This window comes from Micromesistius poutassou (assembly GCF_964030765.1).
Source record: "Micromesistius poutassou genome assembly, chromosome: 1".
Classification (NCBI taxonomy): Eukaryota; Metazoa; Chordata; class Actinopteri; order Gadiformes; family Gadidae; genus Micromesistius; species Micromesistius poutassou.
The window spans coordinates 461,855-489,239 of record NC_140271.1 but is presented as its reverse complement, the minus strand read 5'-3'; the positions used below and the strand labels follow the sequence as shown (position 1 = coordinate 489,239).

General features: G+C 43.4%; 2 protein-coding genes across 3 annotated transcripts; both read left to right on the top strand.

Annotated features, from left to right (window-relative positions):
- Positions 1–6,147: 6,147 nt before the first annotated feature.
- On the top strand, positions 6,148–9,604 carry mettl2a (methyltransferase 2A, methylcytidine; the record flags this gene model as incomplete). The annotated part of the gene is made up of 9 exons (XM_084488700.1): positions 6,148–6,299; positions 6,452–6,540; positions 7,551–7,807; positions 8,080–8,129; positions 8,253–8,313; positions 8,400–8,539; positions 8,649–8,755; positions 8,904–8,969; positions 9,083–9,604. 9 exons carry the CDS (start codon positions 6,148–6,150, stop codon positions 9,244–9,246), a joined length of 1,086 nt encoding a protein of 361 aa, XP_084344826.1. The 3' UTR covers positions 9,247–9,604.
- A 406-nt stretch (positions 9,605–10,010) lies between these two features.
- Positions 10,011–26,346, top strand: tlk2 (tousled-like kinase 2). 2 transcript variants are annotated; one of them, XM_084488838.1, is made up of 21 exons: positions 10,011–10,575; positions 11,621–11,703; positions 13,057–13,128; positions 13,521–13,590; positions 13,696–13,739; positions 13,900–13,998; positions 14,488–14,589; positions 15,169–15,261; positions 16,496–16,606; positions 17,339–17,475; positions 17,749–17,901; positions 18,065–18,131; positions 18,236–18,333; positions 18,666–18,747; positions 20,652–20,743; positions 20,880–20,969; positions 21,135–21,304; positions 21,547–21,685; positions 24,290–24,401; positions 24,513–24,620; positions 24,910–26,346. In XM_084488838.1, exons 2-21 carry the CDS (start codon positions 11,623–11,625, stop codon positions 25,081–25,083), a joined length of 2,094 nt encoding a protein of 697 aa, XP_084344964.1. In that variant the 5' UTR covers positions 10,011–10,575; positions 11,621–11,622; the 3' UTR covers positions 25,084–26,346. The 2 variants fall into 2 exon arrangements, with proteins under 2 accessions (XP_084344964.1, XP_084344965.1); XM_084488839.1 differs by lacking the exon at positions 13,900–13,998.
- The last annotated feature ends 1,039 nt before the right edge of the window (positions 26,347–27,385 follow it).

The window sequence follows — 27,385 nt, the reverse complement described above, 5'->3', positions numbered from 1 at the left end:
GCGACACACACGGCGAAACGCTGATCAGTGTCCCCCTCGGGAGCGGGTTCGTGGACTCCAACCACGCCGGACACAACTTAACTTTGAGTGATTATTCCCATTTACAGCCGCTGGCCAATCAGTGGCCAGCAGCCTGTTTACGTCACACAAAAGTACCTACTCCGCTCGCTTGGAACCTCGACGGAGGTGGTACTAAAAAAAAGTACCCGGTACTAGGTACCGGGTACTTTTTTTGCCAGTGGAAATGCAAAAAAGGCGTGGCGAGTCGAGTCGAGTCGAGCTGGTACTGGCGGTGGAAAAGCGGCTTTTGTGCGCTGATTTTCAGATGTCAGTGTCGTTCCAAATCAAATGCCGTTTCTCAATTCGCGTTCTTGTGTGTTCTCGTGTACTTGCGTTCTCGATAAACGTCATCAGTGGTAGCCCAAGCACTGTTCCAATTCCAAGTACGTGAGTACGCGAGTACTGTCGTAAAACCCGGAAGTGTTCTCGATGCGTTCTCGATGAGGCCGTTCTACCGAGGATGCATCGGAGGTGACTCGTGTGGACTTGGGACCGTTAAATATCCCAGAATGCATCATCGAGTCCGCTGCTGTTCCAACTGCAGGTGCGTACTCGCGTTCTCGGAAGTCTGTACTTGAAAGTCCGGACTTGCCAAGTACGTACTTCCAAGTCCGCGAGAACGTAGTCCGCGTACTTGGTATTGAGAAACGGCTTAATACTCCGTGGTGCACTACCCGGAAATTACGATCGCGACTGCCGCCGTGGCTCCTCCCCCACAAAAAACATCCTGCTGTGAACGGTGAACTCTTTACGCATAGTAGCTTTAAAAAGCTATAAAAGCTACAAAATAACTCAATTAATGCAGGCTATGTGGAAAATGTGCCGATGTTGGCTCAGCCCGGCGCCGCCTTTTCCGCTACGTAGCCAAGATGGCTGCGGTTGAGTACGAAAAGTGTGCATCGATCCACACTTCGCAGTTTGACCGTTTTGAGTACACCATCCGGGTCCTTTAGGTACACTTCTTTTTGCCCGATCCTAATTTGGAACGCCCTACGTACTCAAACTAAGCATAGTGAGTGCGGATATTGGAACACAGCAACGTTGTGGACTAGGCTAGTATTCGTTTGTCTACAACTGAAACTCGCGCACAACCTGTACGTCACTGTTCTCAGGCCGCGCCTCCTGTTCGCTGATTGGAGGGAGAAACCAGGACAAACTTGAGGGAAAAGAAAGCGTGCGAACATACACTACACCCAGACCGAAGTACTGAAGGGAAATGAAAACTGAGCGGAAGTACGGAGGCAGGCGGAACCAGGCTAGCAGCACTCAACAATTGTTCTTAAGTTTTATTCTTTCTTTCTTCTTCTTCTTTATTATTCTCTACAAACTTTGGGAACTATCTCTATATCTATCTTCCTAAATTTTTCACCTAGATTAGATTATGTTCAGATTAGCTTGGAATCGCACGCTTCTTTTCAGATTTTAAAATATTATATACTTATATTCTACTTTTAAAATACAATATTTTACAATGGAAGTCAATGGAGGACGGCAGAACTGCCCATTCTCTGACTCTTACTACTTACAGACTTCGTAACGTGGTCAATTTTTTATCGTCAACCTCACAGTTTAAGTTCCATGTCGGTTTGTTTTCAGTTGGTCTCACTGATCTACACTGAGGTTAGAGTGCGAGGTGTGCAGGCAGTGTTGCCAGATTGGGCAGTTTTTCCCACTCAATTGGACTACTTTTTACGACGTTCAGGCAGCGTCGCCAGATTGGTTGATTTTTCCCGCCCAAATGGACTAATTTTAATCACGTTAGGCTGGAAAAAATGAGCATTAGGCGAGGACATACAATTTTGGCTGGTTAAAAAAAAACTGGCGGGATTATAATTCTTTCTACTAACATCAATCAATACCATACCTTTCATATGGCATATCGTTTGTGCAGCTAGTACCACTATTACTTCAGCTACTACTACTACTTCAGCGACTACTACTACTACTTCAGCGACTACTACTACTACTTCAGCTACTACTTCTACTTCAGCTACTACTACTAGAGCTAGTTCTACTACTAGGCCTACATTACTACTACTACTACTACTATTACAGCTAGTACCACTACTACTACTTTCTTCCAGCTTTGACAGTATTACAGTTTAGCTTCCAGCTTTTGTAACAATGTATTTCAGCACTTTGCTTCTTCAGGTAATGCAATTCAGCTTCGAGTTTTCGATTTCAGCTTCCGGGTTTTTCAGCAGTGCACTGCAATACAATTGACCTTTCAGATATTCAGCAGTGCAGGACAATACATTTGACATTTCAGATTCTTCAGTTCAATTAATTTTACATTTCTGCATTTTTAGCAATGCTTTGCGCTTTTCATTCTGCTGTCATTTTATTTGTTTCCAACCATTTCCATTTTTTAAATGGTGTGCATGTTTACATTGTTAACTCCATTTAGACTTTTGAACTTTTGTTCAAAACCCTTCACTTGATGTAAGCCATTTAACATTTCTTTACGTCTTAAACTATGTGTCTTAATTAAAACATATTTTAAACCTCACTTTGCACTACAGCACTCACCGCATTTTCTGCAAAAAATTAATTTTCTAGTTGTAATATGCTGCCCTCTTTTGTATGACGAGTGAATTACGCCAACTTCAGATTTGATTTTAAACCTAAAACTATTAATAAATTGATACATTCAATGACACATAGGAGAAATTATCTGATGTTGTATAAATTATTTAGACCGTTTTTTTCTTTATAGCAATGCAGTCAATTCATTGTATATGTGTCCAAAAATTGGATGTGAACTTCTAGGCTCAGAGTCTACGCTGTGCGTCTTTCCGGCGAGCAAATCTTTTTTTCGTAGGATGGTTGGGGGAATGCCGCTTTCAAAACGGGTCTCTACGTAAACCTTCCCTTCTTCCGAAAAAGATCGTTCAGGAAACGCCCCTCAGAAGTTCGTAGGCGATGACATAAAACCGGAAAAACAGATCGTTCTTGAGACTAGACTTAATAACAACTACAAATATGGATGCCCGCAGGGACTTCTTTGCGCTTCTTTGCTGAACCAGATGAATCGGTTATTAGAACTGCTTGTGATGGTTGAACATTAGCGATAATTTATCAGGTGATGGTTATAATTGTAAGCCATAATGTATCGTAATGCATATGTTGGAGTGGTGCTAAGTTCGCCTCTAGTGCTTGCTTAGTCTATCAATGAAGTGGGCAGCCATTGTTGTGACGTGACGTCGGAGGGTTGCTTTATGGTGCGTTCCAGATACCTCGGACACCGGGGACCTCCACGAATAGTCAAATTTCCTAACCTTTATGCCTCCTTTCCTTAACCTTAGTGGAAAATGTTATCGGGTCAAGGAGAGATGAAAATGTGCTTTCTTTCAAACATAGGAAAAGCACTGTTTAAAATGAATTCGACTCCACTTTCCTAACCGACGTCATTCATTGCGCGACGGCGGGTATTGCTGACCTCTAGCGGCTCTAGCGTGAAACTACAATTTTCCGAAGATTGACTACAACAAGCGCTCCTTTGATCCATGTGTTCTTCTCATATTGATTTCAATCAGGTTATCGCCAACAGTGAGAATCACTTAGGTCGGATTTGGCCAATGGGAATATTTGAGGCTCAACTTATGTTGATGTTGAAATTAACTGCCCCCAGTAGTCTTTCTTAAATGTGAAGTCAGCATTTTATTTTCTTATTGTGTATATTGTGTGCTTGCTAACCAGCAATTAATTAATTAATTTCGATTCAAATAATGTGTTTCTGAATTGGTATCCAATTGTAAATCAATTGTATTCTCTTCTCTTCTCTTCTTCTGCTTAACCGTGTCTTCGCAGGGACGTGCACAGGGATGTTGAGGGGCGGTTGCCCTGACCAGAAGAAAGCCCCCAACTCACAGGCTATATGAAGGACTGAGAATAACAGGGTCTTTATTAATATATTAATGCAAATAAGTAAAACACTGAAATACAACACTCAATCACCCTGACTACTACTAATGATAACGCAGAAAAACATGACTTGAAGAAGAACATAACATGATTACCATTGTCATACCATTACCATTATCATTATTATTTTAATGCCCACTAGAAGCAGTGGTATTTATGTTCTGCTCAGGCAAGGTCTTTGAAAGGATCTCTAAAATAGCCTGTTTTTAGATTACAATTATTTAGCCTGCGGCTCCTTACCGCTGTACTTTCTAGCATGGTCCTCTCATCTCATATTTGGTGATCAGCACTCAGGCCTACCTGCCCTATGTGCCTCCTGGTCCACATTCTCCTCGTATCTGGAGGCTTGTGGCTGCTCCTCATCTTAAATGTAATGTAATTATGAAAAATTGACATTAGTAGGCTAAAATATGAGTCTGATTAATTAATCAATTAGCCTACACAGTGTCATCAGTGTCAACAATGCAAAGTCTCACCTGCTGGTTGGCTTTTTCGTAACCAAACCTGCAGTGATGTGCTCCCTTTGCTGCCTCCTTGAGTTGTCTCTCTCTCTCTCTCTCTCCTGAATCCGCCTCTTTTCAGTGGGCATTTCGGCTTCACTTAACAACAACAAACAATACCCAAAATAGTGATAATATTTAGGCATTTAACCATTTTCAATGAAAGAATTCATGTGATGCATTACTTCCATCATTCATTCTTCTTGCTAAAACTAAATGTTGGAAACTAACTATCAGCAGACATGTAGCTTAGTTTGCCTACCAAATAATGAGTAGCCTATGTGATGACGGGCTGCTTGTCTGCAAGCTAGCAAGCTGTCTGATTATTTAGGCTGAATGTTACGTGGCAAACTGAGCCTGGATTTATGAAGATTTTAATTAATTTCATAAAACTTGATGATGATTGTTTGTTTGTTATACATCTCAAACTCCGCTTTTCCGACAAGCAGCGCTGCAGCTACGTAAACAGAGTTTGCCCTCCCCCTACTGACTTTAACTCTCGTTGCCCGAATGGAAGTGAATGAGGCTACGTTTACTTTATGAAATGTTTCGAGTGGCAATTTTTTTTTTTATCTAGGCCTACATGAAATTCTGCATCCATTGTATGATTACATTTTTTTTCTTCCTCGGAAGGGTAAGGTGAGTCGAGGAGGGCGTATGGGCAGTTGGCCGGGCAACCTGAGCACCCCCCCCTGTGCAGGTCCCTGCGTATTCGCGTACAGTCGGTAAACTTCGTCTGTGACCTGTTTATTTTAATATTGCCGCCGTAAAGGATTATGGGATACCAATATCTCCTTTCCTTTGGTAAAGGTTGGTCAGGAGTAACCTATATGCTAAAGGAGGCTTAAAGGATGCATCGAGGCTCCTTTCCTAAGCATTTTTAGAAGAAATCGAAAGGACATAAGTACTCATTCATTCGACTTTTGAACTATAATCTTAATAATAATTTAAAAAAATATATGAAAAAAAATTAAACTTGCGGAATCTACAATAAAATCTGTGATATTTCAACGACAAGCAGGTGAAAGAGATACATTTAGCCATCTAGCCCCATAGACCTCCGTTCAATCTGCACTCATTCGATCACCCCCAGTGGAATTCTAATGGAACTGCAACCAAGTTTGATACAATGGGGCTCAATAGAGAGTGCCAAGGCTCTCCTTAGAGGGCTCTGGTATGGAAAGCAGCGCCAAATGTAATGACTATTGTACACTGCAGTGGAGTAACAACGTGGAGTGACAACAACCTCTAACAATTAGGCTCCATGTTTCCCAACCAGCAAATAGGCTTATAACAGCAGTACAATTAACAGAACAGTCAACACAGAGTTCATTAAAACTCCCTGAGGTGACGAAAGATGTGTTGGTCCTAACTTGCATTCTGCCTGTTTAACAGAAATTATTCAACAGAACTATTATGTCCAAATTATTACCAAAGTAAAGGCATTGGCCATTTTTAATAGGCTACCACAGATGAACGAAGCCGCAGTCAGTCAATTGTAGAAAAGACACCACAGTTTACTTCTGTTGGCAGTAGACTAGCCGACAGCATGTGCCATAACCAATCGGAGGAGAGCCCTTCTAACCAATCAGAGGCGAAAGAGGCGGTGCTTACCCCTACCGTCCTACGAAAAAAAGATTCGCTTCCGGCGCTCCAATCCAACATGGCAGCGCCCCGTGCTGTTGATGTGATGGACAGAGAAGGCATGGAAGCAGGGAACATTCTCACAGATTCTTTGATCGGGGATGCAAAACGACCTCAGTTTGGCACACGTTTCTTGACAGATCCTCGCCAAGTCTTCCAGCACAACGCGTGGTATGTAAAACATCCCAAGGCAATGGCAATTTAAATGGTTATCAACGTTTGAGCCATTGACGTTAGCTAACTCATAACAAAATAACCAATAACACTCGCCCAAGTTATGGGTGTGTAGACACTGCATCTGAGTGCATGTTATGTCTTTTAAGGGACAACGTGGAGTGGACACTGGAGCAAGAGGCTGCTGCCAAGAAGAAGGTCTTAGAGAACAGCGAACCGCTCCCCACAGAAAAGCAAGGTTGTCATGTGCAGTGACAGTGCATGTCCAATGTTTTATGTACATTAGAGTAATGGTGCTGTCCATTAGTATGGTACACCGACCTCCTCCAGCGTTCCTGTTTCTCATTGGCTAGTCATTGTTATTGTTAGTTACATTAGCCTCTTTAGCAAACCAGCTCGAAAACAAACAACACAACTTTACATTGTGTTGCACACACAGCAAGACCGTGCAATGCATACATTGGTGACCGGAATAAAGTAGCAATGTAATCAAGTGTGTAAGAGAATTTAAAATCTACATTCAAATGACCAACGTGGTACAAACAAAGACAATAATTCTCTTTACGGGCGCAGCCATTTTTGTTGTCGAGTCGTACGGTCAGCTTCGCTGAACTCGGTCTACTCTCAGAACTAGTGGGAAGGTTTATACTACGACCAGAAGGGGGCGTGCCTCCGTGAAATGCCGCAATAAAGCTGGGAGATTTACACCTTACGACTCGTATGGTGGGCGTACCATACAAATGGATAGCGCCATAATACAGGAGACTCCAAAAATATCACCTACTTATTTAAGTATGTTAATATGGTATCATAACTTGGAAAGATTTCATTTTCTGGAAAATAGAGCCCCCAAATACTTTGAGATTGTAACTGTGATTATTCAAATTGAATTGATAAATCGTAGAACATCATAAAAATATATGTTAATGCATATGTTATTACTTACATATTGTACTCTGGCCAGTTCGGCCTGCCTGGCTTGTCAGCATACTATAGTGATGTTTGGACCTGCTCTCTATTTATGGAGGTTGGAAAGTAGGCACAAGAATCTGACAGTTGAACATCTATTGATTTTTGACTTCAATGTAGCACAAATATTCCAGAGAGTCCATATCCCTCTCCCCTTTTACCCCCCATGTCTATTAATGTTATTACTGGTGTTAATGTATTTGGTTGGCTTGAGAAAAAGCTATGCTCTTATTTTTTAATCACTTTCTTTTTTTTTGTGTGTGTGTTATCTTTTTGCAGATGAATTTGATTGCCGGGCAAATGAGTACTGGAATGACTTTTACACAATCCATGAGAATCGCTTTTTTAAAGACCGCCATTGGCTCTTCACTGAGTTCCCCGAGCTGGCCCCCAAGAGTTACCCCGGCCATGAATCCCTGTCAGCCGAAGACATCCAGCCAGGGGTTCTCAAGCAGGAACACAATAATGAAGGGAGCGCTTTCCCTAACATGGATGCTGAATTCCCCGGGTCCTCTGCCTCGTATCGGATATTAGAGGTAGTGATAATTTCTTTGAAAAGTACTTACTACTTAAGCACTTTAGAATTATAACTTCATCCATTGATTGATCCATGAGCATCTGCCAGAGAGAGAGAGAGAGAGAGAGAGAGAGAGAGAGAGAGAGAGAGAGAGAGAGAGAGAGAGAGAGAGAGAGAGAGAGAGAGAGAGAGAGAGAGAGAGAGAGAGAGAGAGAGAGAGAGAGAGAGAGAGAGAGAGAGAGAGAGAGAGAGAGAGAGAGAGAGATTCAAAATGTGATGTTTATCCAACAGGTGGGCTGTGGTGTGGGCAACACAGTGTTTCCTATCTTGAAAACCAATAAGTGAGTACAAACAAGAAAATATTTTTGCTTTTATAATGCATAACTTACTACTTTTCTCCCAAGTGGTTTATATCGACTTAAAACATGTGCTATATGTTCTGCATATGATTTATTGTTTTGCAGTGACCAAGACCTCTTTGTTTACTGTTGTGATTTTTCAAGTACTGCGGTAGAGCTAGTCAAGGTAAGAGACATATTATGGCAATAGAAACCCTTCATACATCTCTGGTCCAAATAACTGAAAACAATTCTGACCATCTTGTTTCCAAGGCTAATCCAGAGTACGACCCTGACCGCTGCTTTGCATTTGTTCACGACATGAGCAACGTGGAAGCCGATTTCCCTGTACCTGATGAAAGCCTTGACGTGTTAGTGCTAATATTTGTGCTGTCGGCTTTGCACCCTGAAAAGTAAGGCATCCCTTTTTTTTTTTTCCCTCTTTCCATTTCCTTTTTCGCTGTCTGATATTAAATTCTGTTGCACACTTGTACCCAACCATGCACCCTTGTTCCGTGTCAGAATGCAGGCCTCCATCAGCAGATTGGCTCGCCTGCTTAAGCCCGGAGGGGTGATGCTCCTCCGGGACTACGGCCGCTACGACATGGCACAGCTGCGCTTCAAAAAAGGTTTGCATGGGTTTGCAAAAAGACGGGCCGTTTCTGTTTCAGCCGGATTCATAAACAGTACATTGATCTCAACATCTGTTTGTTATTCTTGGCTGAAGATGGTTGACAAATGACATAGTGAAGAATCTCTTTTCTTGGTTTGTTGTAGGAAGATGTCTATCTGAAAACTTCTATGTAAGGGGTGACGGGACGCGAGTCTATTTCTTTACACAAGGTGATGTTAAGCAGACCTGATTTGAGAGTGTTTATGTCAACATGGTGCTGCTGAGTTTATATTATCTTTAAGCGTCTTTATTTATTCATAAAAATTATATTTCTCCCCCCCAGATGAGCTCAATGAGATGTTCACAGTAGCAGGGCTCGAGAAAGTGCAGAACCTGGTGGACAGGAGGCTGCAGGTGAACCGAGGCAAACAGTTGACCATGTACAGGGTGTGGATTCAGTGCAAATACCGCAAGGCTTGCAGCCAGCTGCAGGACACGCAAGGTTGAGCCGGAAACAAGAAGGAGACTGTGTTCCCCTAAGAACAACCGAGAACCAAAGAAATGTCAACAAGCAAGCAGATATGCACTTGGCAATAAGGAGTTTGGATTGTTGTAAGGAGCATTTAGTTAAACACGAAAAGAAAGGAAACCTCTACGGTAGCTAGGGTAATGAGGATGAGTCTGTCACCAGCGTCATGCCTGTGCATCTTTAAAGTTGCATCTTATACTTAAAAGTGATGGTGTTTCGTTGGGACCCTGGAGCCCTTGAATAATTGATCTGAAAATTGTATTCAACTTTTTTTTTTCTATGTATCTGAAGGTTATTTGTAATGATTATTTTAAATAAAATATTTCCCCTTTCTGAGTCTTTATGAGCCTTGAATTGTTGCTAAACTTCAACTTATAACCTCAACAAAAAACAAACAAATATATGTTGGCTTCATTACTACTTTATCTGCTCATTGAGCCAAAAATAACAATAGAACAATTATGTGCATTGTTTGGTGCACATAGATTAAGTAGTAATTTGATGTAGAAAAATGTTTGGCCTCAAACTACTTTTTCCTCGAATGTATAGAAAAATAGTAAATTGTATGGTCATGCTCATGTCGGCTCTTTTAAGTGATACATTTGAGGAAAGGTGGGCGCTGTTTGGTTTTCAGGAATGGGCATTACCCTAAACAAGAGATTTGGGGGACAGGCGTGGACAGAATGAGGTGAGGAGGCAAATACTTGAATAATCTCACGAGCAATGATGAGATATAGTGATTATTGTTTACATTGCAAAAACATGAGAACCAAACCGAATCGATCCGGATTCAAATTAAATGGTAACATCGGAACCTCCATAACATTTTTGCATAGGATGAGGAACGCGCCAGGTATCGAACTTTATTTTGATCGACATTAAATTCGGGACTGAAATCATCTCGCACAAGAGAAAGTGCCTCGCTTGAAGAAATAATTCACACCAGATAAAAAAAAAACACGCCGGGGGCCAGAGGGTGGCCACTCTTTTGTACAAGATACCCGCTATATGGATGTTGTGGTTCTCGAAGAAAGGAATGTGATTGTGTGGGGATCCCCGTGTACGGAGTGCTGAAAGGCGGGTTTGGGATACCCCCAGGTTTTCGAGGCCTCAAAGGGAAACCTCCGCTGTCGGCCGCGGAGCCCTACTGCCCACCCGCGTCTCGGTTTTGTGGAGTCAGTACGCGAGGGACGTGGTGCTGCATGAGGCCTGGCTGGGGAGTGTCTGCCTAGCACTGGGGGGAGACTACGGGGATATTTGTGGGCAGTAATTGGCTCTTCGGAGGACTACAGGCAATATTTATAAGAGTAAGTGTCTTACTGTGCTATCGGTTCCAAAGCAAACGTTGTATACTGTCCGTGTCCCGAGTTTAAACATCGTGGCACAACACGTATTGGATGACAACACTGCATCCAGAATGTGTCTCTTTTTGACAGTCCAGCGTTAGCCTTTTAGCCAATTCATGCTAGGTGGCTGTGCAATTTTGCGAAAATGTACACGGCGATTAAAACTAGATGCATTGTTCTACACTTCTCGACTATATTTATTGATATTAACAACCACTAAGACGGTTTTTCTTGGTTGATAACATGTCATTATCAATCTGTTAGCTTCCAATCTGTTAGCTTCATAAATTGCATGCTAGCTTTTAGCCAACGCTGCTCGTTAGCTAATCTCAGTAGCTATGTCTGATCAATGTACGATATCTTTTCTCATGGTTGATATTCTACATCCCTTATTGCTGGTCATTGTAACTGGGCCATTTGACTATACGCAGAGACTACCTGTGTTAGAGATTAATCAAAACTAATCTCAGAATACAAAGTAACAACATGCATATTATTGTATACCTACTCGAGATTTTGTCTGTAATTCAACTCAACATGTCATTAATATAAGGCGTTTATTTTTGCTTGACTTTATGTAATAGTGCCACGATAAGTGTCCTCTTACTGTAACTGAAATTGAATAACATGAGTTGTGTTGTGTTATCACATTATACTGTTGTTGCAAGGGATGTTCACATCTTGATTAGAAAGTACAATCTTACTGACAGCACTATACCGATATTGTGACATTACTGATATTGTGTCTTGTATGTTCTGTTCTGTTGTACTGTTCTGATTGGCAAGGTTTTTAAATAAACAATAATGGGGCATCATAAATAAATGCAAATGACATTGGGGGAAATATTTCACCCTGGTATCAGTGTCATAGTTGAGTCAGAGCTCAGTGTTCCCTATTCATATAGATGGAACCCGCCATGACTCACCACAGCCAGTACTTTAAAAGTAGAAATCGGTCACGGCAATGTTCTCAATAACCTATAACCTCAATACTTTGTCATTGCAGCCATGATGGAAGAACTGCATAGCCTGGACCCCCGGCGGCAGGAGCTGCTGGAGGCGCGATTCACTGGCGTTGGTGTAGCTAAGGTTTGTGTACAATGTGTGGGATAGAGTAAGGTAGCCGACTCCTTTTTGTCACTTGTTCTTTGTGTCTACTTTTCTCTCTTTTCTCTCTCTTTGTCTCTGTGAATTCACTGTTTGGCATCAGACAAGTTTGGCCCTGGATCCCCCCTCCCCCCCCCCCCCCCCCGTCTTTCTGTCTCTCTGGAGAAGGTTCAGCCATGTCTGGTTTCTTTGGCTGGTGTAGTATGGAGGCCCTCTGTTGATCGCAATACGGCTGTATATGTGACTGACTATTACTGCCAAAAAAGGCCACAGACGGGACAGGAGCAGTGGGAGGAGGTGGATGAGTGGAGACAGCAGGGGGGGGGGGGGGGGAGGAGATTGGTCGACCAGGTGTGAGTGGAGCCAGTGTTTTAAGGCAGATGAAGCTGCCTCCTGTATGAAAGTGATTTGGAACAGGGAGAGGAAGTGGGGCATCGGTGCCAGGGGTGGGCACCATGCCAGCCATAGGCAGAACCGATCCGGGAACATGGCATGGCTGCTGCTGCTGCAGAGAAAATGGCGGCTCCCACTAAGACATCAGTAGCACAGGCTCCCACTTTGATGGGGCTGTGCTGTCGGTGTTGAGCCGTATGCGTTAGCATAGGGCTTACGCAAAGGGAGGGCGGGAGAGAAAGATGTTGGTTGGTCTAAAAACCCCTGATACTGTTGGAAAGAGGGAGAAGTTTATTTTTCCTTGACCTTGAATAACACTATCACATAGTGACTTTCCATTGTCAGTAAGTACGCATAGCAGTAGGAAGTGTGTCGGGGTAGAAGTTTGACATCCTGTGAGGCTTAAGAGCCAGCATGACTACGGTTGTAGCATACACTATAACTACTTTTTTTTAAAATTTGTTGCAAAGTCCCAACCAAAGCAATGAAAAGGTTCAGAATTGTGTTGGCTGCATATAGCGTGGCATCTGTTGTCCTTCCTTATCGGGAGGGTGAAGAAGCGCACTGTAACGGTGAGGTGAGAAGAGCACACGGCTGGAGGAGGTATCGTAAGGTGACAGGCGTATGAAAGAGCACACGGCTGTGCAGCCATTTTAGGAAGGTTCAGTGAGGGTGCACTGGTGTGCTATGCTCTGAATGACTATGTATCTCTCTCTCTCTGATTGGGCAGAATGAATTCTGAATTCTGATGGGATGACTGACAGGCATCACCTTGGGAACTGGCATAAGGACTGATAGGCCTACATGCAGTGGCAGAATAATAGTGCTCTGCACTGCTTCTTCCCCTTGTTTTAACTTTCCTCTTTATCTCCCTTATATTCCCTACAAAATCTATACAAAGTGACTTGCACAACCCCTTAACCTCCATGTTTTTCTAAACAGGGTTCTGGACAAAATGAGTCATCGAATCAGAGTCTGTGCAGTGTGGGCTCTCTCAGTGATAGAGAGCTGGAGGTGAGTGTACCACAGCCACATGCGTCACTTGGGTGGTTGATCAATAGATGGGTCATCTATTGGAAACGTGGAAACTTGAATTGAAACTTGAATTGTATAGTCCAGTTTTTGTTGGGTTACGGTTTCAAGATGTTTGATGACATCACCTCTCAACCTTAGCTCTAATCAGGGGCAAGGAATATCTGTAAACCATTTGGGTAAAGGAATCGTTTTTGAGGAGAACCCATACGGGGGACCCCTGATTGCTAGGAGTGTAATAAGTCGTATTGGGTTGACAGTCAGAATGTTGTGGAATGTAATGCAAAATAATGATGGACTAATGGAAAGGATATTTCTGTATTATGTTATTGTATGCATAGATTTGTCTTATTTTGTAACGGCTATTTCAATAGACTCCAGAAAAGAAAGTGAACGACCAGAGATCAAGAAAACGGAAAGCAGACCCTTTCGACGGCACACAAGGTGACGTAGACTGTTCTCTGTGCGTGGTGCTCTCTCCCATTGTGTGCTCGCCTACATGCAACGTCCACACCCCCGATCCTAAACTGATTGTTGTCTCTGTTCCAGGTAAAGCCGGCGCAAGGGGACACAAGATTAGTGACTACTTTGAGGTGAGTTTGCTGCAAATTGTCCCCATTTTTCCACGTTTCCTAATGTACTCTCTTCCAAAGCCCAGGACGCCAGATAACTTTCAGTCCTCGTGTTGTAACGCAAATTGCGTTCTTTTGATCTCTTTGGCCTTGCTCACTGCACGTCCTCTCTTCCTGTAAGTTTGCGGGAGGAAGCGGCCCTGGTACCAGTCCTGCCAGGGGGGTTCCCCCAGTGGCTCGCTCTTCCCCCCAGCATTCCCTCTCCAACCCCCCTGTCACGGTGAGCATGCTTGCTTTTACCTCTCTTCTTCTGGCCTTCTTAAACCTTGCTGCAGCTTCTGATGACACCCCACACTCTTGAAGGAAAATAATGGTCTGGGTGATAAGACCATTTTAGCTGGTACGACTTCTCCGCATACCAATTTTGCAAGAGATGATTTAGTGTACACAGCTTGGCCACAGAAAGTACATTCTATTTTTTTTAGTACTAATCAATCGCATTTGGAAGTGTTCATTTATTGAATATAAAATGTTAAAACATTTCAGAATAATAAGAATGGTATAACTGATTTAGAGTAATCCATTGTAGTCATTTGACCTAAAGTGAATGTTATCTTGTCGTTTTTTGGATGTGTTGTTGGTTACGTCACTGACCTGACTTTTCTGTCATTTGCAAAAGTCTACAAAATTGTTTTAGTTTACTGACTTACTATTCACCCAATACCACCTTTTTACCTTACCGTTTTTATTTGTTTGTGTATCTCTGTAGGTGCAGCAAGGAAGCCCCTCCTCTATAGGGTCAGCCAACACCGAGCTCACACAGTGTTCTCTGAAGTCCGTCACTCTGCACTTGTTTCACAAAGCCACACAGGTACCTCGACCCTCGCCCGTCAATAACATGTGACGTGGTATGATAGATTCATATCCAAATGAGAATAATGATTTCACATGAATTCATAGGCCAATACAGAAATATAGCCATACGTATTGCATGTGTTATTTTTATGCGTTAGCAGATGACTTGGAAGCTAATTAACAGTGTAGATGTGACAAATATTTTTTTAATAAACATCGCATTGAGAACACAAATCCCCTTATGTATGAAACTTGGCAACCCTTCGCTTGCGAGACTAAAAAAGAACAACATTGCATTATGTATCACTCTATCAAGGACAATTGCCCAGACCCATTTGAACTATGATTCAACAATATAGTGAACAATGTCACGCCCAGAAGATTTCCATTAGTCGCCTTCAGTGCTTCTCTGTAGCTTTCATCAATAGTTACTGTGAAGTTGCCAAACTACTATCAAACTACTAAATGAAAAGAAGCAACTATTGTATCAATATGGTGTTTGTTTGGGGATATAAATTCAGTAGCATTATGTTACCGTGTAAAAGTATTTTTGGTTTGTTTCATGACTTCTGTCTGTTCTGTTTTTCTCTTGTAGTCCGACCTTACGATAGAGAAACTAACTGCAATGGAGAACAACAAGAACTCTGACCTGGAAAAGAAAGAGGGCAGAATTGATGATCTGTTGCGGGTACTAGTCTTATCCTACTGTCTCTTAGATGTGCTTTGTCTTATGGGTGAGAATTAAGTCGGGTTCACACCAAAAGCAAATTTTTCAATTTGAGTTACTCGAGAGAACGTGTTAACCACAAGCATTTACTCACGTCAAGAACAAGGGGCTTACCTCTCGTAAACGGCAACGTTTATTTCTGCCAGCTCTCGCTGAGATAGCCACCAGTGCGACTGTACTTGTTGTGGAAATCAGAGACGTCAGATAACCCGATGCCAAGAGAATCTCCACGCAGACGGGTCTTCATGACACAGCTTCACACGAATTTCACACCAAAGTTCAAATATTTAAACTGGAGTGAACACGCAATTTAGGTGAATGTGTTGTTCGCGTGAGTATAATCACAAAAAAATGTAGTTGTTCGAGTGGTTTGTGCCGCGTCATTCACGTCAACTTTATCTTATTGACCCACGCCAAAAATCTGACCCCCTCACCCTAATTGCTCCTGACGCGCTGGCTGTCGCCCTGCGTGGTCGACTCCGCCGTTGGTGTGTGAATGTGTGCATGAATGGGTGAATGTCAGTCAACACTGTAAACTGCTTTGGATAAAAGCGCTTTATAAATGAGGACCATTTACCATTTGAATGATTCTACTAAATTCTAAATTTCCTGTGGGAGGACCCCCAGACCCCCTGTCCATGACTACCCCACACCAACAACTTTCAGCACCAGCCACCATTGTTACAGACATATATCTACACATTACTTGTTCTTATTTTTAATTATTTTGTAGCTTCTCTCATATCCGATGAGGTGAAGAGCACGGTCATGTGACCCTCTGATGGTGATGATGAAAAATTGTGGCCCAGTTAATCATGAAAGTTGCCCATCCCTGGTCTAAATCATCTTCAAATTCCTTTGGTTGTCATCGCATGATGTTGTTGTATGGAGATGAACACAAATGTACTTCTTTAACTATATCAACATTCAATGGCGATTGGAAACTTTCATGTTTCGAACCCCCACTGCCGATGTTGATTGGCATTGTGGGAGTTGTCGTCTTTAATCCACAAGCGCCAAAAAGTCACTGTCTGCCTTTTCTCGGTCAAGAAGGCACCAAATTAGAAATTGATGTTACTATTCGACTACATATATGACACACTTTCAATACAGATTCATGTTCTCCACCAGTGAAATGTTTGATTCTAGTATGTTTGATTCTGACCTTCCTGCCATTCTGCGTGCGTTGCGGCAGGCGAACTGTGACCTACGGCGACAGATAGACGAACAGCAGCGCATGCTGGAGCGATACAAGGAGCGTCTCAACAAGTGTGTGACTATGTCCAAGAAGCTGCTGATTGAGAAGGTATGTACCACCACCACCACCACCACCACCACCATTCATGCAATTCCCCATTGTAGAGAAATTGTGTTCAATTGAGAACCCAGACTTGATGGTGAATGGAATTGTGGAGTATCATGTTTGTTGTATTATGACATTTTTATAAGAAAAATTAAGTGACACACTTGCCAGTTGTGCCATTAATGGCAACGTACAGCCTGACCAATTCGCAAATGTGTGTTAGTCAGGACCCTCTCAGACTATTGATTTCCAAGGGCTGTTATCCACCGGCGCAGTCACAAACGCCTCTGGACTGGAACCTGTGACACATCAGCGGCAGCCGTCTTGGTTGTTAATGATGCTCCTCTGTTCAGTCATCGTATCACACCCTCCTCGTCCAATCACAAAGATAAAGAGTTGTGATTGGCCTGACCCAGGCCAGACCTGCTGGAGATCTGTCTGAACAGGAGGGGGGCCTGACTTCTATGCAAGAGCAAATAAAACATGAGCTCTCAGATTTGTATGGTTCCAAGGCTAGGCGTGCTATGATTGGAAGAAGCAACATGCCATGTTATTGGTTGAAGTTGGTCCTTTTTTTATTTTTCTTATTTAATCAGCATTTTCAGATAACGGGACATTTGCGCAGTTGCATTTGAACAACTTGGTATATAGGGAATAATAGGACGTTGAATAAGGTGACTGTGTGTGTGGTGTGTATTGATTTATTTTTTTCATTATTTTTTTACATTGTTTCAGTCAAAGCAAGAGAAGATGGCATGCCGAGACAAGAGCATGCAGGACCGGCTTCGGCTGGGCCACTTCACCACCGTCCGACACGGGGCCTCCTTCACAGAACAGTGGACAGACGGATACGCCTTCCAGAACCTCATCAAGTGAAAACCTCATTAGCTTCCCTTCGGTCTCCTTCACTCCTTCAACGCTCGTCTGTTTAATCTCCCGTCTGCCTCTTCTCTCTGTCCCCCTCTCTTCCTCAATCTGATCCTCTTCAACATACCAGCGTTGTGTGTGTGTGTGTGTGTGTGTGTGTGTGTGTGTGCGTGCGCGTGCGCGTGCGTGCTGCTCTTGTTGTTCTGCGAACATAATTGCAAAGGGCTATTTCTGACATGTCTCTCTCTCTCTCTCTCTCTGTCCTTGTGCGTTCACAGGCAACAGGAGAGGATCAACTCTCAGCGAGAGGACATCGAGAGGCAGCGGAAGCTACTGGCCAAGCGCAAGCCACCCTCCATGGCCCAGACTCCACCCTTGAGCCTCGAGCAGAACAAACGCAAGAGCAAGACCAACGGAGTGGAGAGCGAAGCGTACGTCGCCCCTTTTCACGTCTACGTGTGTGTGTGTGCGCGTGTGTGTGTGTGTGTGTGTGTGTGTGTGTGTGTGTGTGTGTGTGTGTGTGTGTGTGTGTGTGTGTGCGTGTGCGTGAGAGATCAATGCCAAAAAACAGTGTGTTTTATATCCTCCTCACAGGTTATCACAGGCAGAGTACCACGAACAGGAGGAGATCTTTAAACTGAGATTAGGGCATCTTAAAAAGGTAGGTGTTTTTTTTGTCTGTTAATTGTTCAAACGTCATTCTGACGTGTGAATGTCCTCCTGGACCTCTGTGTGTGTGACACCTTGCTGTTCGTTCTCCTGCAGGAGGAGGCTGAGATCCAAGCAGAGCTGGAGAGGTTGGAGCGTGTCCGTAACCTGCACATTAGGGAGCTGAAGAGAATCCACAACGAAGACAACTCTCAGTGCGTTGCTTTCATTGCCCGCCGTTCACCGCCTTGTTTTCTACCGCAAGAGATCAAGTCTGTACTTTTACCTGACTTCATCGATGTTAAATAGCCGTCTTGTCTCTTACTGATGTCTACCAGATCAGGTGTATACCACACTTAAACTGTACTAGATCACTGCTTGTTTTTTTCTAATATAAATTATAAATATAATATAAATCAAGTCCATAATAGACAGATATTATACTAGACTTGTACAACACTGGTATTACTTGTACTACACTAGATGGCTGCATTGATTAGAATTCTATAGCAGGTGGTTATTTTTTTTTCTTGCGTTCCACTTCAAGATTCAAAGATCATCCGACCCTCAACGACCGCTACCTGCTGCTCCACCTCCTTGGGCGAGGTGGATTTAGTGAAGTTTACAAGGTGCGGTTACCCTCTCAAAGATACCTTCCATTCCGGATAATATGTCTGGATAGATAGACACCCTACTGGTATGTTTGTGTAATTGGGCTTTTGAGGGGGGGGGGGGGGGGGGGGGGGGGAGAAAGCTGTACTTCTGGAAAATATCATTTTTATATAATCAAACGACTACTGATATGTCAGGAGTTGCCTTATGTTCTGGTTCTACAGTAGTATGAAACATTTTCCTACTTGTCCAAGGTTGTATTGTTATATTGTTATGCACCCATTCATAACTTCCCCTTATCACGAGAGATAAGCAACAGTTGATGTTTTGTTTGTTAGATCAACAATGAACTTCCCAGCATGGTTAACATTCTGCCTGAGATTCCTCTGACTATTGTGCAATCGGGAGAAGATTTCTCTTGTCCAATGTGACCCATTCTGATAGTTGATACATTTCAAATTTCATCTGGCAGTTTTAGTAGCTAATGTAACATCACTGATTTATTAGTTGGCCATACAAATATATTCAAAACTTAAAGGGACACTTCACCCATTTGCATTAAGCTTTGTATCGTTAGAAACCCAGTCATATTATTGGATGGTCGTGCATCATTCCCTCATTTTCCCCTGAGACGGGAGAGATCCGTATCTACCTCTAACACTTCCTGCTTTTAAATGATGAAAAATTAAGATTTTTGCATCATTTAAAGCAGGAAGTGTAAGAAGGTGGGGGGGGCTCTAAAAAACTACAAGCACTAGTTCCTAATTTTCAAACCCGCCTACAGGAGGTGGGACCCACTGAAGCTACAGAACTATTACAGATCAGTGCCAGTGGGTGGGACTTAGGGGTGTATGGTATAAACGGTATCGAGAGCACACCAGTGTGAATTTGCGCTACGGTATGGATTTTGACGTGACCGGTGTAACCGTTGGATCACACGAGCGCTAAAGAAGCAATGGTGTGGTCATTGAGACGCAGTCGTTTATTCATAATATCATCCAGAGGCACACACAGCTTTTGGCCGTGTTCTATAAGATATTCTAGAACACTCTAGAGCTCTGGCAGGAGACCTGGAGCTCTATATCTAAATAATATAATATAATATATAGACTATCTATAATAAATGTAATATCATGACCAAAAGCTGTGTGCGCCTCCGGATGATATTATGAATCGTACGACTGCGTTGGGTTCTGGTCTGGTCCTTCCACATCAATCAGAAGTCGCGGGGGAATTACACTACCTGGTGTTGGTGTGGTGCTTTAGATTGCTGTTGCAAAACAAGCACATCATCCACTGTGGACAGTTTTAGTTGACTCCTCCGCTCCTGAATAACATATCCAGCACCGGAGAAGTCTCTTACCGTCCGACACAGTAGGCCTACATTATTTTTCACCCATTTCACCCACGGGTACCCGAACCCTTGCAGGACTATTATATATTATATAATATATTATTTCGATATAGAGCTCCGGGAGTCCGCAAAATCACTTTCTCCTCCTACTGCGATTCACTCTGGACTGCAGGGAGTGAACGCTGATTGGCTGTTGTGTTACGTCCCTCAGGGAGTGAACGCTGATTGGCTGTTGTGTTACGTCCCTCAGGGAGTGAACGCTGATTGGCATTGTGGGCGTTGTCGTCTTTAATCCACCAGCACCAAAAAGTCACAAAAGTGTCTGCCTTTTCTCGGTCAAGAAGGCATCAAATTAGGAATTGATGTTACTATTCGACTACATATATGACCCACTTTCAATACAGATTCATGTCTCCACCGGTGAAATGATCCTTTAATAACTATATTCAATTTTTTTTACTTTTTGGAGAAAAGGTAGACTGTGGAGTGTGGACCAGCGCCTCTGGGTTATTAAAAAAATCCCAATAAGCTAAGAAACCATCTAATAACTAAGAGTTTGTGTTGCAGGCATTTGACCTGACAGAACAGCGGTATGTTGCGGTCAAAATCCACCAGCTGAACAAGAACTGGAGGGACGAGAAGAAGGAGAACTATCACAAGTGTGTGATTTGTTTTTCTTTTAACAAGGGGCCATTCTCAGTCACAGTTACATCAACACAGAACGTTGTGCTACTCACTTCGTGTTTGAAGATAATCCGGGCAAAAATGTATCATGTATTTTCCTCTCTGTTACAGACATGCGTGCCGGGAGTATAGAATTCACAAAGAGCTTGATCACCCACGGATAGTCCGCCTATACGACTACTTTTCACTTGACACCGACTCGTAAGTTCTTCTCTTCTCTCTCGCGCTCGCAAACATCTTCGGCCAGCTCTATCACGCATTCCTCAACCAATGACATCGGTCCTCAACCAATGACATGGGTTGAGGAATATTTCCGAGGCTGTTCCACACCACCCATGCCTCAACCCTACATTGTTTTCGTCCCAGGTTCTGCACGGTTCTGGAGTATTGTGAGGGGAACGACCTTGACTTCTACCTGAAGCAGCATAAGCTGATGTCGGAGAAGGAGGGCCGCTCCATCATAATGCAGATTGTCAACGCCCTCAAGTATCTGAACGAGATCCGACCACCCATCATCCACTACGACCTCAAACCAGGTCCGCCCCCCCACCCCAGCCCTAACAGCCATACCCAACTACTACTACTGCTGCTCTATTATTGTACATTAACCAGGATTACAAGTGAGACTTTATGACTGTTAAACAAGAGCAGATGTTGGTCAAGGAGAATAGGTATGGAATTGTATTTTTGTGCACCATTGGCCCGGTGCGCAACTTCTGTTGGACATGGTAAGAAAGGAAGACAAAAATAGCCATTTGTTGTTGTGATTGTGGTCCAGGTAACATCCTTCTGGTGAACGGAACGGCCTGCGGAGAGATCAAAATCACAGACTTCGGCCTGTCCAAGATCATGGACGACGACAGTTACAACTCTGTCGACGGCATGGAGCTGACGTCTCAAGGAGCAGGCACATACTGGTAAACAAGCAACTCCAACACATGTTCATCAAGTTAATACGCACTATTTCACAGCGCCGATGCACACTTTTTGTTTTTTGTCTTTTAATGGTTAATTTGCAACCATTCCAACATTAACAACTATCAAAACAGTTCAATGGATCTTTATTTTTTGTTAGGTCTTGTGGTGGTTTAGGTGTGGTTAGGTTTTGTGTGGTCTTTCAGGTATTCAAAGAAATGGCCTAGTCTGTGCCATACAATGGGAATGAGTTCCACGACGGTATAACAGAGACCCCTCTATAGACACTTCTCCTATGAACGGTTATTTTTACTGAAACAAACGTTATCAAGCACTGTTACATGCCTGTTTTTCTGCAGGTTAGACTAAAGGACGTGTTGCTCTGGTAAATAGCTACGCAGCCATTGAGCCATTTTTAAAGTGAGAAATCAAAACTTGTCAACTGATAGTCAGCGTTTTAATCTAAGATATCCAAGCCATCCATTACAAGGAATGGGCAGTTTGTTTCTTCAGTTGCTACTGCCGCCGTAATCGCAGATTTCTTCCATAGTTTCTCCAACACTGCGCGAGTCGGAGCTGATGATGTCAAACCGGTGGGAAAAAAATCGTTGCCCTCCCAACTCTACAGGGGGGTGGCAAAATCAAGTTTCTTGAGGCTGCCCATACTTCACTACCATGATGGCAGATTTAAACAGATCACCCTTTATTTTCTCCTTTATTATAATTAGCAATCATTTTGCTTTGGATTGCTTTGGTTTTTTTTTCTTTTTCCTTTCAACACAAAATCAACTTTGATAATGACGTTAATAGGGGTGCAAAGATTCACTGATACAAATCGGTGTCCGGTTGGATTAACACAGATGTGACTACATCGATACGTGGGCCCCTGAATTAAAATTTAAATGTAAATATAAACATAGTGCAAGGCAGTTCAGTGCAATGGCAATATATTAATAACAATATTGGAGTTGTAAAATTGAAATAAACATGAGGTAGATCAGCAGAACAGTGTCGATAGACTTTGTTCAGTAAAAGGGTGGGGGCTGTTTCCGAGCATTCAACAGAGTTGACTGTTTGGGGAAAGAAGCTGTCTTTTGTGTCAGCTGGTTTTGGCAAACAGTGCCCTGTATCACCTACCAGAGGGAAGGAGGTTGAACAGTTTCTGACCAGGATGTGAGGGTGTCTGCAGAGATTTTTTTGCTGCCCTTTTCCTGACCCTGAACCGGTAACAGGTCCTGGATGGAGGGAAGCTCAGCTCCAATAGTAGAGTGCCGATGTCCCGCCCCTTCCTGTAGACCCCAAGGGATCCAGATCGTAAAATATGAATGGGTTTCAATGCAGAGAAAGTAATTATTTTCTGGTCCCAGTCTTTACGTACACATATGTTGTTTGTGGATTTAAATGATAATTTTTCATGTCAAGAGTTTGACTGTTTATTGTGCAACTGTTCAGTTAAAGGCTGTAGAGAAAACACAATGAGAAAGACTACACGTATGTGACGTCACGCTCCCTTGCGACTGGCGTGGACAAGACCGACTATCTCCCCATCGGCATAACTGAAACTCTCCACAAGCCCCAAAAATAATGGTTTTCACCTCTTTCGATGCTGTTATCCTCCCCTTGGGAGGTGAAGTGAAGTGTAGCAGAGAGATCGCCGTGTCTGTACCAGAGGTCCAAGTGCGGCTGGTGACGTATATCATTCACGTCAAGAGCAGCGAAGAGCTGTAGTTCTCAAGCGCCCTCACACAAAACTTAACATTATCAAACTTCTTTGCGATAAATTTTAGTTTTCTTTGCATGAAATATTATATTTTAAATCCACAAACATATGTGTAATGGGCATATAAAGACTGGGACCAGAAAATAATGACTTTCTCTGCATTGAAACCCATTCATATTTTACGATCTCATAGGTCCAATGGGGTCTACCGGAAGGGGCGGGACTTTGCCACTCTATGATCCTCTCCGCAGCCCTAATTGTCCGTTGCAGTTGACAAGACAGCATTGTCAACTCATTTCATTCCGTTTCCATACAGATCTGAAAATTTTGATTTGAGGAAGTGGGCGGAGTTGTGAGGGTGTGAAAAAACGCCAACATGTCAGAAAACAGGGAAACGATTTTCAGTGCACCAGTGAATCTTAAATGAAACGTGTGGAAGTCATTTGGATTATATAAAAAGGAGGGGAATATTGCCAAAAGCCTCCCTATTTGTAAATTCTGTAGGACAGCGATCAAGTCTATAAATAAACAAATAGACATGTAGTTCTAAATTGATACATTTGTCTTCCATTTTTTTCCCCATGCCATAAAGAAACAAATATATAACCCTAAGATTTCATGGTCCCTATTCGATATATCTATTCGAAAGTAGGCAATGGCTCTTTTATAGAAGGCTTATTTTAATTAATAGAAAACAAATATTAACTGTATATATCGGATTGAATCATATCTTATCAAATCTCCCCGGATCGTTAGAACATCGAATCGTATTAAAACGTATCGTCCCTGAATCGTATTGCAGCGCACGCAGCTACATATGTATCGGATCGTCCTATAAAGGAGAGATGCACACCCCTAGACGTTAATAATATTTTGCTTTTTTTAGGTACCTGCCCCCAGAATGCTTTGTGGTTGGCAAGGAGCCTCCTAAAATATCCAGCAAGGTGGATGTGTGGTCGGTGGGAGTCATATTCTACCAGTGCTTGTATGGTCGCAAGGTGAGACGAAGCATTCAGATCCCAAGATCCCCGTGTGAGTTTATCCTACCCTCTTTATCACCTCATCTGGGAGCCATATTTGATGTTGCAAGTTTTTTTTCCTTTCTGCAGCCTTTCGGTCACAACCAGTCCCAACAGGACATCCTGCAGGAGAACACAATACTGAAGGCCACCGAGGTGCAGTTTCCCCCAAAGCCAGTAGTCACACCTGAAGCAAAGGTACAGAAATATCTGCTCCTACCATTCCATACCTCTGCACGGAAGAGGTGCACAGAACGCACCACGAACCAGCTAACGTCTGTCACCAACGCGTAGGAGGGCTATCGCCTGATACAGATTCCCGTCAATAAGTGCACAGAATTTTTGTCCCGTCTTTTGTTTTTAAGCTGTGCTCCCTGCGGTCCATTTCTCAACTGCTACCTTCCACATCAAAAGTATTCTCTTATTCAGCATGTGCAGCTGACCGTCGTCAACACTCTCACACTACATTCTTATCCTTCCTGCCCAGGCCTTTATAAAGCGCTGCCTGGTCTACCGCAAAGAGGACCGCATCGACGTGCACCAGCTGGCCAGCGACCCCTTCCTCATGCCCCACATCCGCAAGTCGGTGGCCTCATCGGGAGGCTCGGGCACGGCCATGGCGTCCACCTCCAGCTCCTCAAACAGCAGCGCTTCAAACTGAGCCCCCCCGTCTCCATGACGTACTGACCTGATCCATGGCGGCGACGGCGGGCGGGGCCGAGAGAGGGAGGCGGGGCTATCAGACTTGTCACCCCCCCCCCCCTCCTGGACAGTATCCCACTTTGCCATGTTGAGATGAAGAGAAACGGCCCTGTTACTGGCAAAGGGGAGGGGTCGGTGGTGATGAGGGGGGGGGGTCGTGGAGAGGGTGATTGTGCGAGGGGTTGGCCTCTCCAACCCCGCTACAGCCTCTGTCCCGTGTGTCCGACCAACCCCACCTCCCCCCCGCACCCTCTCTCCAGCCCGACAGATCAGGGTGGAGTGGGTCTGGGGGTCAAAGCCCTAGACTACCCGGCAGAGCGGGGGGGGACCGGGCGTGATAGCACGTTTGGTGAGAAGTTGGGGGGTTCTGCTTTTGAGATTTTATATTGTTGTTCTAATTATTTCAGGAGGAGCGAGAGAGCGAGAGAGAGAGAGAGAGAGAGAGAGAAAAATACTTTTTAGAAATGCTTCAGCTTGAAAAGATGTTGACGAAGGCCCTCCAATCTACATGTAAAGAGACAAACAGGCACACCTACTACACACGCGTATGCATGAACTGCTCTGGTCCACGGTCCATTTCAGCTCCCCGTTTTCTTTTTTTTTTCAGTTCCCCCCCAAAAAATGATTTGCTTCCTACACCCCCCCCTGAACCCCACCGGGAGTGCCAGTCTATATGCCTGTAAGTGTACAGAACCTAAAGCCTGGTCCTTGTTTTGATTCCAGAACCAGACTGCTTGTTAAGTGGGCCGGCAAAGAAGCTACACTTCTCCACCCCTCCGCCCCCACCCACACCCACCCCCCCCCGCTCTCAAGTGTCCTCCTCAAACTCCTGTGACCAAAGCTTGCAACTTCCAGTTGGTGGCAGTGTTCCACCGGATCTAGAATGGTTTAAGAGTTTATGTTGCTTGATATGAAGTGGAAGATGTTGAATCATCCCTTTTTTTTTTTTTTGTTCTTTTTAATTTTTTTTTAAAATTTTAATCTTTGATTTCCAGTTTTAGTTTTATGGACACCATTTGTTTTTCAAGTTGCCTTCAATGAGAGCTGTTGTTTTAATTGGTCTCTGTTCCATACACACACTTATTTATTTAGTTATGTTTCAATTTTTCGCCATTAAAACGCAAGGGACTGGTTTACCTTATAATAGTACTGTTTGGCGGGAGAGATTGGGCCTTAGCAAAGAATTGCATCAACCATTAAATACTATTGGTTAAAATTTGTATTTTGTGGTCTTGGCTTTTATGTTGGGTGACGCTTAGTAAATGCACACAGGTTATGGCAGCGAATTCTGAGCTAGCCAAAAATATCATGAAAGGACGTGTTGCGTAAGTATTATTCAATCTCCAAATGGTAATGATAACCTCAGCACACGGACACATTGCAGCTCGAACCGGGATTTTTTTCCATCGGCGTTTAACTGCTACGTTTATTTATTTACATAATGTAGGCCTGTATAATATTCACCGAATGTATTTAATGTATTTGATTTGACGTTTTACATTTGAGTCATTTGACTACATTTTCAAACCCACCTTATGGAGAAACAATTCAGGTTTCTTATTGCCTGGCGTGTCTTATCGGCTGTACTGGAGATTATAGGAAAAATAACAACTTAAGAATTATATAAGGCATTATTTTAATAGGAAATGTTGAGATGTACACCTGGGTCAACTTTGGAATGCGTATAGAACATTCTTCGCGGCAGATGTTTGAAGTAAAAAGAAAAAAGCACGGTCGTGAATTTTGATGACGCGGCGGCCGCTCCATCCATCATGGCATGGGAGCGAGGCTGAGAGAGGATCCTGAATTGTAGCGTTATCCTGGTCTACTGCAAGGCAATTTCCGGTATTTTAATTTATATTAGCGCTGTACGTGTTGTTGTACGGCAGTTAACATTTCACAGAAAGGAGAAGAATAAGAATAAGGACAACGGCAAATTTAATTTCTTGCCGAAGAATTTGAAAAAGCAATATCCGAAAAATAGAACGAAAAACGAATTTCCGTCTATCGGATGTCCCTCAGTCTCGACCTCGCCTCTCGGCCTAACCCAAAGTCCCGCCCTCTCGCCAATAACAGTAATTTCGAGTATCCCGTTCCAGGCGTTCCGTCGTGAGAAGAGAACGCCTGTGAACGAGGTTAGCTGGGATTCTACTCATCTGGAGCCACTGAGCCCTATCCGTAGTCTCAGACCGCTAGTGGTCTACTCACTGCTCTCCATTCTCGCCGCAATCATCCGTCCCGAACACAAAGCAAGTTTAAAT

Coding starts and splice junctions, on each gene's coding strand:
- tlk2 (XM_084488838.1), top strand. CDS start 11,623: ATGATGGAAGAACTGCATAGCCTGGACCCCCGGCGGCAGGAGCTGCTG. Junction 11,704..13,056: donor CTGGCGTTGGTGTAGCTAAG/GTTTGTGTACAA, acceptor TTTTCTAAACAG/GGTTCTGGACAAAATGAGTC. Junction 20,970..21,134: donor TTTTCACTTGACACCGACTC/GTAAGTTCTTCT, acceptor TTTTCGTCCCAG/GTTCTGCACGGTTCTGGAGT.